Raw genomic sequence first — 14,088 nt, 5'->3', positions numbered from 1 at the left:
AAAGAAAACATCAGCAAGTTTATACAATAGAAATATTGTAACCCTAGCTGATTTGGCTCAGTGGATAGAGCACTGGCCTGCGGACTGAAGGGTCCTGAGGTTCAATTCTGGTCAAGAGCACGTACCTGGGTTATGGGCTTGATCCCCAGTGGGGGGCATGCAGGAGGCAGCTGATCAATGATTCTCTCTCATCATTGATGTTTCTATCTCTCTCTCCTTCTCCCTCTTCTCTGAAATCAATAAAAAGAAATAAAAAATAAAAAGAAATGATTTCCCAGCACCAATGAGCACATCTAATGCCCAGTTCTTGGCTTTTAAATACCATTGCCCACTAAAAGGAACCAGGGCTCCTTGGAGAAATAGCTGATTTCGGGGCTAGGTCTGGGAAAGTACAAGGTGAGTCCAGAACTTCTTGCTGTGCCAGAAAGTAAAAACATGCTAACAAACAATAGGAACATATCAGAAGGACACTGGAATCACCTGGAGGAGGCTCCCACTGGCCAAATCTGGGACAATTTAAGCATCAAAATAAAAAAAATGGTAGTAATAGATTATAACCCTTTGAATAAAATAGGAACCTGAGTCCATCCTATATAATAAAAGGGTAATATGTAAATTGTCCCCTCGACTGGGAGTTCTACCAGAGTTCAACCAGGGGGTGGGGCCAGCCCACCAACTGCCCAGGGCCCCTCCCCCTGACCCGTCTAGCCCTATCGGCTCTGATGGGTGCTGGTCAGCTGGACCCCACCTGTGCACGAATTTGTGCACTGGGCCCCTAGTATCGATAATAAGAGATCTGGAAATGAACAAGAAATTATTTGGGCCCAAGAAGTCCATAGTGCCCTAGCCAGTTTGGCTCACTGGATAGAGTGTTGGTTTGTGGACCAAAGGATCCCGGGTTTGATTCTCATCAAGGGCACATGCCCAGGTTGCGGGCTCAATCCCTAGGAGGGAGCATGCAGACAGCAGCCAATCAATGATTCTCTCTCGTCAGTGATGTTTCTATCTCTCTCTCCCTTCCTCTATGAAATCAATATTTTAAAAAGTTTATATATATAAAGAAGTCCATAGTGCAGTGGGCGAGGTAGCCTTAAATAGGTAAAAATGGAGAGGCACTACCCCTGGGCAGCACTAGGTCCCACAGGAGGGCTTCCCGGAGGTGGCCATGTTTGGGCTTGGGGAAAGGTCTGGCAGGGACTCACGTGGGCCCTTTGCGCATCCGGGGCGTGCTCATGGCCCACTGCTTGATCTTGCTCATGCTCTGCTCGTTGAGGAGCTGCTGGCCCTCGGCGGGCATGCAGTCCACATAGAGGTTGTACAGCAGCAGCGCCTCCGTGTTCTTGCGTAGGGCGTTGGCCTGGACCACACGCTGCGTAAACACGCGTGGGTCCTCAGCACAGAAGAGAAGCTGGATCCGTGGCACCCAGTATTGGCAGTTCATGAGGGGTGGCCTTCCTGAGGCCGGCGGGGAGAGAGAATACTGTCGGATGTCTGGGCTGGGCACCAGGTGGCAGCCTGGCTCCGCGGCTGCTGCATGGTAGCCCCCAGCAGGTGGTTCCCTTTTCTGACCCCATCACATCTGTGAAATGGGTCTGATGGCACTCCCTGCCCTGCCCACCTCTCAGCTTGTCTGGGATGGATGTGAAAGTGCTTTGCAAACTGTAAAGAGCTTTGCACCAGCAGGGAACTATACAGGGGTGGCTGTTTACGTGGCCATTCCTTGATGCCACACCAGGGCAGACATCACCAATTGAGGGCCTCGGGCTCCTTCTCAGCACCATGCGGAAGGTGGCACATATCAAATAATGGCCATTTGCCCTTCCTGGGGTCTCTGAGTGATGGGCCCCCTGATCTCACTGGTCAGGGACGGACAGCCACAGGACAAACAGAGCAAGGGAGAACTCCAACCTGAGCTGGCTGGCTGTGCCCTAGGTGGGGGCTGGTTTCAGTCACGGGCCAGGCCCAACCTGAGCTGGGGGTCCGCCTGGATCAGGGTCAGGAAGCTTGTACCTTTAGCAGTGACCCCTCCGTTCAGGATGGGCTGCCCCATCTCATCTCGCACCAAGCCATTCTCATCTGTCTTGTGCACCAGGTACAGCTTCTTCTCCTTGTCGTAGTCCAGGACACCAACACTGCACCATACATACTTCAGTTCCCGACTTTTGGGGTCCTCTGAAATAGGATAGGAACCCACCAGTGTTCCCTGCACGGGGTGAGCAGAGGCCTCTGAGTGTGAGCAGTAGGGGGTGGGAACGGGTCTCAGAGGTCACTGTCTGGCCTCACTCCCACCAGGAAAACCCCCTCTGGCCCCAGCAGAGCGGGGGCCTTGCTTCCTCCCAGCTGAGCGGGACTCTGTAGAACCCCAGGCAGCTGAAGAGCCAGATGGAGCAGGCCTCTCAGCCTTGTGCTCAGCATGTCCCCAAAGGGGCAGGGAGAGAGAGATGGGCTAGCAGGACCGGGAGAGGAAGCAGGAAAGCCCCAAGCAGCAGACCTATTGAGGATCTGGTTGTAAAGGTCATCATGTCTGAGCTAGCCCCCTTCAAACAGACCAAGTCCAGGGTAGCTTATGCCCTTCCCATAAGCTTAGCGGAAGGGCAAGTGACCTGCACCCTCCCCATAGGCTTCCAGTGGCAGCTGAGCCCGAGCCCCTCATATCAGGATAACCTAAGGCAGAGTAGAAGGCTGCTGCCCAGTGATGTCCTGAGGGGGGTGGGGGGGGCCTCGGGGCCTATAGGGTCTGGATGAGCCTCCCTCCACTCCCCAGGCGGAAAGCCTGCTTCTCCAGCTCCCCTCCTGCCACTGCACCCCACACCTTTCTCTCTTGGATGTCTGCCTATTCCTGAGACTTTGAAGCTTGCTCCTGCCTTTGCATTGGGCTGTGCCCTCTGCCAGCAGTCTTCACTCCAGTTACCTTATTGCTGGTTTGTTCCCTGCTCAAGTGGTTTCTCCCTGGGAGAAGCCTCGCTGCCTAAAATAGCACCGTTGCCCCAGGCGCTCTCGGGGAGTTTAGATCATACAGTGCAGCAGCCTCCCGGTGCTGGTCAGCCTCCTTACACTAGCATCCGCGCCCCAAGGGCAGGAGTGACAGTCCCACCTGGATTACAACTGCATCCCTATACCTAGAATGGAATCTGGTACGTATAGCAGGTGCTCAATAACCTTTCATAGAAGTTAAGACAAACATGGCATGGTGCCAGGCAGAGAAGGCCTCAATGCATTGTGGCTTAAAACAAATGTGGGCAATACAGAGCAGACTGAAGAAGGAAGGGCTGGAATTCCCAGGAAACACTGCCTGAGGGTTGATGCTGGATAGATGAGTACAGGAGGTTGCTGTGGAATATCTCACCAGCTCTGGTTCTGTTTGTGTGTTTTTTCAATATGTTTTTATTTAGAGAGAGAGGAGGAGAGAGATAGAAACATCGATGAGGAAGAAATACTGATTGGCTGCCTCCTGTACACCCTTGGGGATTGAGCCAGAAACCCTGGCGTGTGCCCCGTCCAGGAATCACACTGGGGATCTCCTGATTCACAGGGCAACGATCAACCACTGGGCCACACCAGCCCGGCTTTGGCCTAGTTTTGTTTTCTCTTCCCTTCTTGGTCAGCTTCCTTTTTGAAAATGCTGACTTTGTCTTGGCTCAACTCAGGGGAATAGACATCACGAGCAGCCCCCACCGAAAACGAGTGCTCTGGCAGAGATGCCCCCTGCCAGCCCTCCTCCTGTTCATGGCCAGGGCCCCCGGCGGCAGGAGCAGAGCCACTCCGGGAGGCTGCTACTTGGTGCATTTAAGGTTAATGCAGCCCCAAACCTTCTGGTTTTATCACCAGGAATTGGTGGTCTGGGAACAACTGAGTTAAATTATTTTTGTAATTAAGTAAAAAATAAAGGGAACATTCTAGGCTTCTTGTCTAGTTCAGAGAAATTGATTCCAGCATTAATCTGATTTTCAATTGAGACATAAAGTTAACAGCATGCTCAACACTCACTGAGGGCCCCCTGGACACTGAGCAGCCTGAAAACCAACACGGCTCTTGCACTCCTACCTGCAACCTGGCCCCCTCCTTGCTCCGTGGTGGCGGGTCCACCCACTGGCAGGAAGCGGAGTGACCCTCAGCCTCGCCCAGGCGCATGGCCACCTCCAAACTCCAACCACATGGCCCAGAGCTTCCTGGGATGCCTGCACAGAGCCAGCCACACAGGCCGGGGTGGTGGCCGAGGAAGCTCACCCTGGCACTGTTCCCAACAGCAGCCGACAAGAGAGCCTCCCGGCCCCCAGGGCAGACCCAGCTCCAAAGGACGTGCCAACACAGACAAGGCCGAGCAAACCTGGGCATCAGTATGGGTGTGTGGGGGGGTGCGATAGTGGTTGCAAGCGGGTAACGGTAGGAGTGTGTGTGTGTGTGTGTGTGTGTGTGTGTGTGAGAGAGAGAGAGAGTTTGGTAAAAATGTGCATGAGTGTGACTGCATGTTTGTGAGTGGAATGGTGCGTGGGATAGCATGCTTGTGAACGTGTGTGATCGTGTCTCTGAGGGTTTGCAAGCGTGTGAGTGTGTGTGGCAGTGTGTGTATTGTCCATGTGGAGGTGAAGGCTGGGAGGCCACAATCTGAGCTGGAGCAATGGTGAGTTCTGGGTGGTGGGATGAAAGGGTTCACACTGTGCCCCTATTCACATTTGAACATCTCTAACGGACATGCATACTTTTTATTACCTATAAGTCAAAGTTGTTTTGTTTTTAACTCTAGACACCATCCAGCAGTGCCTTCCCCAGCCCTCCCACTGATGTCATCCCTGGTCCCTGCATTTCTGGCCTTTGTGTAGCCATCCCCTTGGCCTGTATGCTGGCTGGGAGGTCTTAAAAGGGGGGGGGCCTCACCTCCTAAGGCTGCCAGGCCCCAGGGCAGCCCAGGGACCCATAGCAGGGCTACTTCTGGGACAGGAGGGTACAATTCAGGATCCTGCCCCCTCCCAGGCTGGCCCTGCTCACCATGCCCCAGGACGTCATCGGTGGGCAGGAGGGCTTTTCCTGGGACTGGTCTCCTGACCTGAGTCCCTGGCTCCAAGCCCATGTTGATCCATTCGCTGGGAGTCCGGCAGTCAAACTCCTCATTGTCGAACACCTGGAAGAAAGCAGCAGATGTCAGGAGAAGGCAGCTCAACTCACGGGGGCCAGAGAGGCTGGGCAGGCAGAGGATGGGGTACCTACGTAGGCTCCTCCAGATGTAGGTGCTGCAGATTGGGGACCAGAGAGCTGAGCACCTCCTCTGCTGTTCACAGGGGCCCATGAGTTCTGTTTCTATGGAACCCTGGATCCTTGTCAAGCCAAACCATCCTGAGGTTCAGGCAGAGGGGTACTTGGGGACTCACAGGGGGATAGGGGCTCTTCTTCCTACTGCCCAGGGTCATCTAGCTCAGGTCCGAGGCAAGAGGTGGCCCTTGATTTTCCTGAGCACCCCATCCAGACTTGGGAATGATGGAGAGTCAGGGTTGACGGGAGGCCACCTTAGCAGGGCCATGTGCAACTGGATTCAGCTCTGCCTCCCCCTGAGAGACTCAGGGCCACGGAGAGGAAGAATGGGGAGGCAGGTGAAAGCCAGAGCAGGTTACCTTCCCTCTTTCTCCTCCCTGGACTCAGTTTCCCCATCAGTACCCCAAACGGGCTGCAATGACGCCCTCCTCCACTCCATCTCCCCATCTCAGTGAGCCTAGAAAGTGTGAGGAAGACCTGTACATATTCCACAGTCCAGCTGGGCTGCTTCTTGGTGCCCGGGGGGGAGGGGCGGGGGCAGGAGCAGGCCTAGATGCTGCCTAGGCTCCCAGGGAAGAAGTGGAGAATCAGAACCCCATGAGTCCTCGGGCCCCCTCTGTCCCAGCCTGGGATGCTTGAGACCCTTAGGGGACTCCAATGATGCAGTCGCCCTGTTTGATGAGAACTTGCGATTGCCATGGGGTCGGTCCCCTTTCTGGTTTGACCCCTCAACTGAGGTCCTGCACCCCAACCCCCTGACCACCAGCCCTCCGTGGAAGTTGGGCTCACCTTCAGCGGGAGATAAATGGTGAAGAGCGGGTCATTGCCCTGCTCGATAGTCTGGGGGTGGTAGGGGTCTGGGTGCCTGGGCATGAGCTTGTTGGAGTCGATGCCCTCATCAGCCAGCAATTGCGCAATGTCCAGGCTCAGGTACAGTCGCTTCCGCCTGGCAGAAGAAGACAAGGGAAATCTCATGATGGCTTGTGTGAACAAAATGGGTGTCCGCAAAAGCCCACAGTATCGAGGTGGCAGAGATGTGGCCCAGGGACTCTTTAGGGCCCTTTGCCCCTATGAGACTCATCAGGAAGCAGTGTAAGGTCTGGAGCTGGTGTACTGGGCTCCAACTGCCTTTCTGTCCTGCCTGCAGTTCTACCACATTCACCCAAACATCACCCTCCCTGATTCCACAGCAAGGAAAACACTTTGTTCCTATTAAAAGACCAAAGGCCTAGAGGCTTTGATGCGAAAACTTGCACCCAGACTCATTTTAGTGACCTCTGCGGGAAGGGTCACTGAATTGCCCGCTGTCCCCCACCCCAAGTTGTGGGGACAGGCCCTCCCACAGCCCACCAGCCATACCTCTCGATCTCAATCTTGCGGGGGCACTGGCCTGGCAGCACCAGGAAGGGCACCTGCACCTTGGGCTCATAGGCCTGCAGCGGGAAGTCGGCCTGGGTGAGCAACTGGGTGGTGGCGCCGATGCGCTCCTCCTTCAGGCGCTCCTCGAAGTCGTCAGGAAACTCAAAGGTTCTGACTGCAGGTGAGGAGGGGCAGGAGCTGCAGAGACTCAGGCTGGGGCTCAAACCACGCCCGCCCCCCTAAGACAAAGCACGAGGCAGGCATGAGGCACACACACACTTTGGGACGTGGTGTGCATGTTAGCCTCTGGCCGGGCAGTGGTGGGAGGAGCCAGATGTGGTGCCAGGCACCCAAGGGAGTGCAAGCCTGAGGGACGAAGCCTCCTGAAGGCCTGCTTGGTCCCGCTCTCCTGGCCCAGAGCCGGCATGCTCCATCTTTCCCCCCACGCCGCCCACGACCCCAGCACCAGTGGCAGTGGCTCAAGCCAGATGCTGAACCAAACCTCCGGTGAGGACGACCACCAGATAGGAGGCAAAGTAGTAGCTCCCTGCACATTTGGGATGGGTTCCTGCTATTCCTACCCTAGAGCTGCCCCCGCTCTCCCAAAGGATATCAGTCTGAAATCCATCCACTCCCTGGGACCATTTTAAACTCAGGGCAACCTGGTGGCCATAGAGCAGAGGCACCATCACCTGTGCCTGAGGACCTTCAAGTCATACCATGGACACCTCTCCTTAGACACCAGGCCAGACAGAGGCGTTTGTGCCAGGTGTGAGGGGGGTGGGGGGGGATGGTGAACAGAGACCCATCGGTAGGGTGACCATTCCAGCTTGCCTGGGGCTGAGGTGTTGCTCAGGGTTTGGGCTGTTAAGTGGGAAGTTCCAGGAAAACCCAGACCATGGAGCTGGGAAATGAGGCGTGGGAAGGTGCTTCAGGAGAGGAGCCACCTTCCCCGGGGACTGGAGGGGCTCAGGACAGCTCAGTGATGGTCCCCCTCCATCTCCTGGGGGCCCTCTGACCCCTCCTTGAGCCTCACCCTCTCTCTGGGGCCTCACAGAAGCCTCCAGAGGCTCAGGTGAAGCCTATTCTTTCACCAGAGCTGCCACCTGCTCAGGGGAACCTCACAGCACAAGGTCTGGCCAAGAAGGCAGTTTTCAGACCCCTGGTCACCTGCTCTTGAGCCTGTGGGTCCATGACACCACCCCACTCCCAGAACATGGGCTCCTGGGCCTGCCCTGAGTCTCAGGGCCCAGACAGAGCCAGGGGAGGAAGCAAAGCCTGGCCTCTGGCCCCTGCTGCCTCGGCGAGCCTGCTGACAGCAGAGTGGACGTCTGCTGCTGGCTGCCCAGAACACTGACTGCCACCACCCGGTGGCATTTCAGCAGAGCTGCTGACCACCTCACCCTACCCACCTTGGATGGTGACAGCACCATCCCAGCACCCTCACAGCTCTTAGTCTGTGGTTTGTAACCACTTTCTGGGCCACATATACTTGTGAGACTGTTGAACACAACAGGCTGGATCCTCAGATCACAGAATGCACATTCATGGGATGTTTCCTCTGCCACTCTGGGGGGTTCATAGGCGCCATGAGACCCGTGGGCCCTGGCAGGATTAATCTGGTTAGTGCCAACAAAGAGCCAGGCCTCTGCTGGGCTTGGAGAGCAGGGCAGACAGCTAGGACCATGGGACATCTGTGCCTCATTGATGGGGTGTCCTGTCTGCCAGCAAGTGGGAGGGCCCCACCTAGCTCCTCACCGCCACTTGGGACCCTACCCTGCTCGCTGCCTCTCCTGGACCACCTTATTCTTCCCTCCAGCACTGGGACTGCCCCACTTCCTACAGACCTGTCCGGGTCCTAACAAGACTCATCACGGACACAGGACAGAGTCCTCATGTCCTCTTTCAGCAAACAGCCCCTGCGCACCATCCCGTGCCAGGCTCTGTTCGAGGTGCTGAGGCTCCAGCGGGGAACAGCACAGACACAGTCCTGGCCTTCTCCGAGCCCCGGCCCGGGGGAGGCAGACAAGGCACATGTAAATGCCCTACCACCCTCAGCTGGGAGGAGGGAACAGGAGCCCTGGCCCTCAGCACCCCACGCCCTCCACGCGGTACCCTTGTCACAGCTCTGAGAGAGTGAGAAAGCAGCTGTGGCTCACTCAGAACTCAGGTCAGCGAGCAGGGCCCTTGCCAAGCACCTCATCCCTTGTTATCCCCATTTTACATTAGAGGAAATTGAGACCTTCAGCCAGGGTCTCCCTGAGGCTAGAGTCCCACCCAGCCCTCCAGGGCACTGACCTTTTGGGGTGAACTTGTCAAGGTCGGCCTGCCGTAAGAGGTTCTGGTTCATGGGAGGGCCACAGCATACATCCTAGAAGCAAACCGCAGAACCCCAAGGGGGCATAAACATCCCAGGGACAGGTAGGACCTGGGAGGGACCCCAAGGCCAGGTGTCTTCCTGGAGTCCACTGGGGAGCACCACAAGGGCCTGGGGGGCGGGCAGAACCAGAGAGTTTGTACAATTCCCCATTCGCGGCTGCAGTGGGCCCTACCCCTTCCGGTGTGGCACTCCTCCCTCTGAGAGCACTCCAGGTGTAGGTCCTGGAACTGAGCCGCAAGGCAGAGGTGCTGCAAGGCCAGCAGGGGTCTCTGTGTGGACCTCCCATCTCCAGGCAGAGTGGGTATCAGCGGGTCCTTGTCCTATCTCTCTTAGCCCCTCCCCTGCTTAAAACCTTCCTAACACTGTCTGGTGCCTAAAGGGCTCAGTGAACCCCCGCTCTGTCCTCTCCCTGCCCCAAGCCTCTATCTCTTCTCTCACAGTGTACTTTCCTCCACACGGGCCATGAGCTCTGTCAGGGACCCCAAGCCTTTGTACTTTCTGTGCCTTCTGCCTGGGAACTGGCCCTCCCCCCACAGACACCATCTTACCTCTTAGATCTCAGCAGTATGCAACTTCCTCCAAGGACCCCTCCCAAACCAAAGCCATTGCCCCATGACAATAGAGACATTATCTCTCATCTGCACTGTATCCAGGGCTCAGTCCAGGACCTGTCACACAGCAGGTACTCAGTGATGAATTCTTGGATGAGTGGACAAATAGATGGACAGATGGATAGCCAGGAGGACGGAAGGAAGGGTGGATGAGTGGGTGGGTGGATGAATAGACAAATTAATAGATGGATGGGTAGATAGGTGGATGGCTAAGTGAACAAATGAACTGATGGGTGGGTGGATGGGTGGATGGAAGGAAGGAAAGAAGGATGGGCAGAAAAATGGAACCCACAAGGAGGGCTCAGACTTGGTAGGAGATGGCGGCCACACTCACCCCAAGTTTATCCAAGGATCCAGGGCTGAGGATGTCAGAGTAGAATCCACGCTGCTTCATCAGTGGGTACTGCTTATCAGTGCTTGTCAGGGGCAATTTCTGGAGCTGCTCCAAATCGGGGAGTGTGGGTGGGACTACAGGCCAGGGTGAGCCTGGGGGCTCAGAGCTTGGAGGCTCCTCCAACCCAGAATCTGGTTCCACAGCAGTCTTTCTCAGTTTATGCCCTAGGTTGGCAGGAGTCTTCATCACACAGTACTTTGGGGGCTCCGCAGTTCTTTTGCATTTCTGAGAGCGAGTTCCTGGGCATAAGCTTTCTCTCTTATCCCGTTCCATGCTTTCTCGGGGCAACGTCCCAGCCAGAGCTCCTAGGAGAAGACACTGGGATCACTTGCCAGCCTCTGCTCAGTCCCCAGGACACCATCAATCAGGATGCCTTGTTGGCCACCCAACACAGTCCCAGCCTTCCAGTCATGGATAACAGAAGAGGGAGCACAGAGGAGGGCGAGAGGTCTGCCTAGTCTGGACAGGCACCCAGAGCAGGGAGGGTCCCATCAGGAGACAGGGCCTTCCTGCATGCTGCCTGTGAGAAATGAGCCCCCAGAGTCAGGGAAGAGAGTCTGGGAAGCTCTGCAAATGCCCCCACTCTGATGCACCCTCCTACTCACCCCTCTTCCCCGTGTCAGAGAGCTAGGCCTGGCTTCTCACAAGAGGAGACAGAGGGCGGCCCAGAGCTCACTCACTCAAAGAAGGGCCCTGTTTGGTTTTCCCTAAAATGACTCACCCACCGGCAGCCCTGGTGCCCTCAGTCCAGCCCTGCTGGATGCCCTGCCTCTCCCTGCGTGGGAACGGGGCCATGTCCTGCCTCCCCCACCCATGCCTGCCCTCCCAACCGTACCCCAGGATCCAGAAGACAAAGTGGCCTCCACAGAGGGACACGATTCTCCACCGTCCACAGATCCCACTGCCAGAAACTTTGCTCAGGGTCAGCCAGTTTAGGAAACATACACACACACACACACCCAAGCTCCCCAAAGGGAGCAGCAGATGTGTCACTGGGTTGCACGATCAACCACCAACCTAAGGTCAAGGGTGAGCAGAATTTTCATTGTTGGGTGAGCAAGCCCTTGACCACATCGAAATGCACCACAGAGTGAACTCCTTGGTCAGGGGAGCATTATAAGAAACTGGACAAAGGTATGGGAGAGAAGAGGTTTCCATCTAATACCCATGCAAAAATTAAAATGAATGAGTTTACAATGATCGCAAAAATGTCAATTAAAAAAGTGGAACATCTGCCAAAACCAGTTTGGCTCAGTGGATAGAGCGTCGGCCTGCGGACTGAAGGGTCCCGGGTTCGATTCCGGTCAAGAGCATGTACCTGGGTTGCGGGCACATCCCCAGTGGGAGATGTGCAGGAGGCAGCTAATCGATGTTTCTCTCTCATCGATGTTTCTAACTCTCTATCTCTCTCCCTTCCTCTCTGTAAAAAATCAATAAAATATATTTTTTAAAAAAGTGGAACATCTTAACAAAAGGACATAAGGGCCTGGCCCAAGTAACACCCTCTCCCCCTCCCCCATTCCATTTCCCACCCTATGAGTGTTGGGAGGAGGCAGCTGGGAATTTGCAATACAGGCCATGCTTTTGGCTAGGCGTTCTATGCTCCGTCATCTCTATTTTAGCCACTGTTGGGACTGGCTCATGCAGGCCTCCTGTTGGATCATGCAGGGGAATCTTGCCTGGACTGACCTGAAAGGCAGGTAGGCAGTCGGGGGCATCTGTTGCAAGCTCCCCAGCCATGCTGAAGCAGCCCGCACTTGCTGAGTCCGTTCTAAGAAGGGGATGGTGAGCGGGCAAGACAACTTGAGGGGCTGCGAAGGGCAGATGGAGCTCTGGCAGGAAGTCCCAGACTCAGCCCCAAGGCTGACCAGCTTCTACCCAGTTAAGCCAGGAGTTACCAGAGCTCTGCTCCCTGAACCCCCTCCTGGGGGCCAGCTGCCTCCCAGAGCAGGTGCTGAGAACAATGTAAGTCTGGTCCACCTGCCTAACAGTCACCAGAGTGCTCTTCCTAGAGCAGTGATGGCGAACCCATGACACGCGTGTCAGAGGTGACATGCGAACTCACCTGGGACCTTTCAGTCCGCAGGCCGACGCTCTATCCACTGAGCCAAACCAGTTTCAGCAAGTTAGGGTTTTTCAAAATGCTGGCACACCGAGCTCAAAAGGTTTGCCGTCACTGTCCTAGAGCATCCGAAGGACAGAGGTCCCACTGGAGATCAGCCCCATCACAGCTGCAAACCTACAGATGGCTGTCTCATCCTCGAACAGATCGACACATAGAGCAGATCTTGGAGAGGCCAAGGTCCCAGTTCCACCAGAAAGCATTCCATTCCCTGGCTTCACCAGCTCCCAAATAGGCTACAATATGTTCGGCTGCTTCACTGCTATATTACAAGGACTGATGGAGAGAGATGCAGAAGTGCCCAGGAAACCAGTGTTGCTGAGGGCAGACGGAGTCTGTGATTGGGGGGTTTGCTGCCTCCGTGAGCCATTTCTCGCTGAACAGGTTGACGGTGGGAGCACGCAACCAGGCATGTCCCAATAAGGAAGATGGAAGAGTGAGCTGCAAACTCGGAGTCCCGTTTCCTCTCTGTCAACCCTTAACAAGGATCAATAGCTCCCTTCCAGTCCCAACCACCCCAGCTCTGGGCACTTGTACATTGCCAGAGTGCACAGGGCCTGTGACAGACAGACAGACCTCTCTCTTCTGTCACAGCCCCTGGGTGATGGCAGCTGCTGCATGGGAATGAGCGTGGCTGGCAAGAGGGAGAGGACACGGTTCCCAGCAAGACCTCTGCTGGGCACTCTCATTTGTGCGAGGGAACTGGCCAGTAAGATGCCAGTGTTGGGATGATGAATGCTCTTAAGGGGTCTAAATGTAGTTCATGTGTCATCTCTTTAAACCTCTGAGGTGGGACCTGAGACTATCTTCATTTCTCAGAGGTGGAAAAAACAAGGATCAGAGAGGTTAAGTGACCTATGCAAGGTCACACAGCCAGCAAGAAGCATAGTTAGAATTTGAACCCAATTTATTCTTTCTCCCCAGTCAGATCACCTGGGAGCTCTCTTGGCTTGAGCTGGAGGGAGTTTCAGGTTAGATTCACAGGCATTCAACCCCATGTGACCCAACAACCTGACAGGTACTGGGCTGAATGGACACGGATGAAAAGTGCATTTGATCTTCACAACAGGAACTATTTTTATCACCAATCCACAAACAAGGAACCTACGGTCTAGAGAAGTCTAGAAACTTGCAAAGGACACACAGCCAAGACTTGGCAGAACCAGAACGGAAACTGAGATCTTAACCTCTGGCTGACCCAAACGTCCATGTCCCTAGGACCATCACAGTGGCTCTCAAACTGTGTTCCAAGGAACCCCGAGGTTTTGCTAAGTGAGAACCTGTGGAGAGGTGAGCCTAAGCAGGAGGGCTTCTAAGACACCCACCCTGATTCTACAAGGACCCTGTAACTTCATGTTTCACTTACTAGAGTTCCGTGTAAGATCTCATTTGACCAATGGATCTGTGGCTTAAGGGTTTTGGGAAGTCTCTGTCCTTGTCAAGCTACCTGGCAAACAATACTGTGGGTGCTAGTAACCCCCTCAGGCTGGGGTTCTCTCCTTTTTAGAGCACTTACCTGGTGTGACCCCCTCTGTGTTCCCACCTGTATGAGGCTCCTCCCACCAGTGAACATCTCCCTTATTATATGTAAACACCTGACTCACTGGCCTGCCGAGCATGAGGGCTGCAAGCGCAGGAATTTTCTAGTAACGTTGATCTTTAGAACCTTGGTACCTAGCAGGGGACTGACACAGGCTTTGCACACACAGGATAGGTGCCTATGAAGGAAGGAAGGAAGGAAGGAAGGAAATGGAGGCTGTTGATTTTTGTAACAACTTGTGAGATAGGTGCCTCAGTTCTGGGCCAATTTCTAGATGGGGACGCCAAGGACAGAGGAGATGATGTGGTACAATCAGGAGGGCGACTGAGTGGCTGGTGCGGGCCAGAATCTCGGCCCCTTCTCTTCTTGGGGCTTCCACAGGAGGGGGGTCGAGGGGCAGAGTCCCTCAAACCGCTCTGGTAAACACTGGACTTA

At 55.1% G+C, this 14,088-nt stretch overlaps 1 protein-coding gene across 1 annotated transcript in view; it reads right to left on the bottom strand.

The window, feature by feature from the left end:
• DNAH1 (dynein, axonemal, heavy chain 1) overlaps positions 1-10,290 on the bottom strand; it is a 67,928-nt gene extending 57,638 nt beyond the window's left edge. Inside the window, 7 exon segments of the mRNA XM_015569177.1 lie at positions 1,203-1,455; positions 2,011-2,172; positions 4,987-5,119; positions 6,037-6,193; positions 6,607-6,781; positions 8,905-8,977; positions 9,932-10,290. Coding sequence (XP_015424663.1) covers positions 1,203-1,455; positions 2,011-2,172; positions 4,987-5,119; positions 6,037-6,193; positions 6,607-6,781; positions 8,905-8,977; positions 9,932-10,264 — 1,286 coding nt within the window. The 5' untranslated portion in view covers positions 10,265-10,290.
• Positions 10,291-14,088: the final 3,798 nt, after the last annotated feature.

This window comes from Myotis davidii, unplaced genomic scaffold (genome assembly GCF_000327345.1).
Source record: "Myotis davidii unplaced genomic scaffold, ASM32734v1 scaffold725, whole genome shotgun sequence".
NCBI classification, from domain to species: domain Eukaryota; kingdom Metazoa; phylum Chordata; class Mammalia; order Chiroptera; family Vespertilionidae; genus Myotis; species Myotis davidii.
This window is presented reverse-complemented; position numbering and strand designations above follow the sequence as displayed.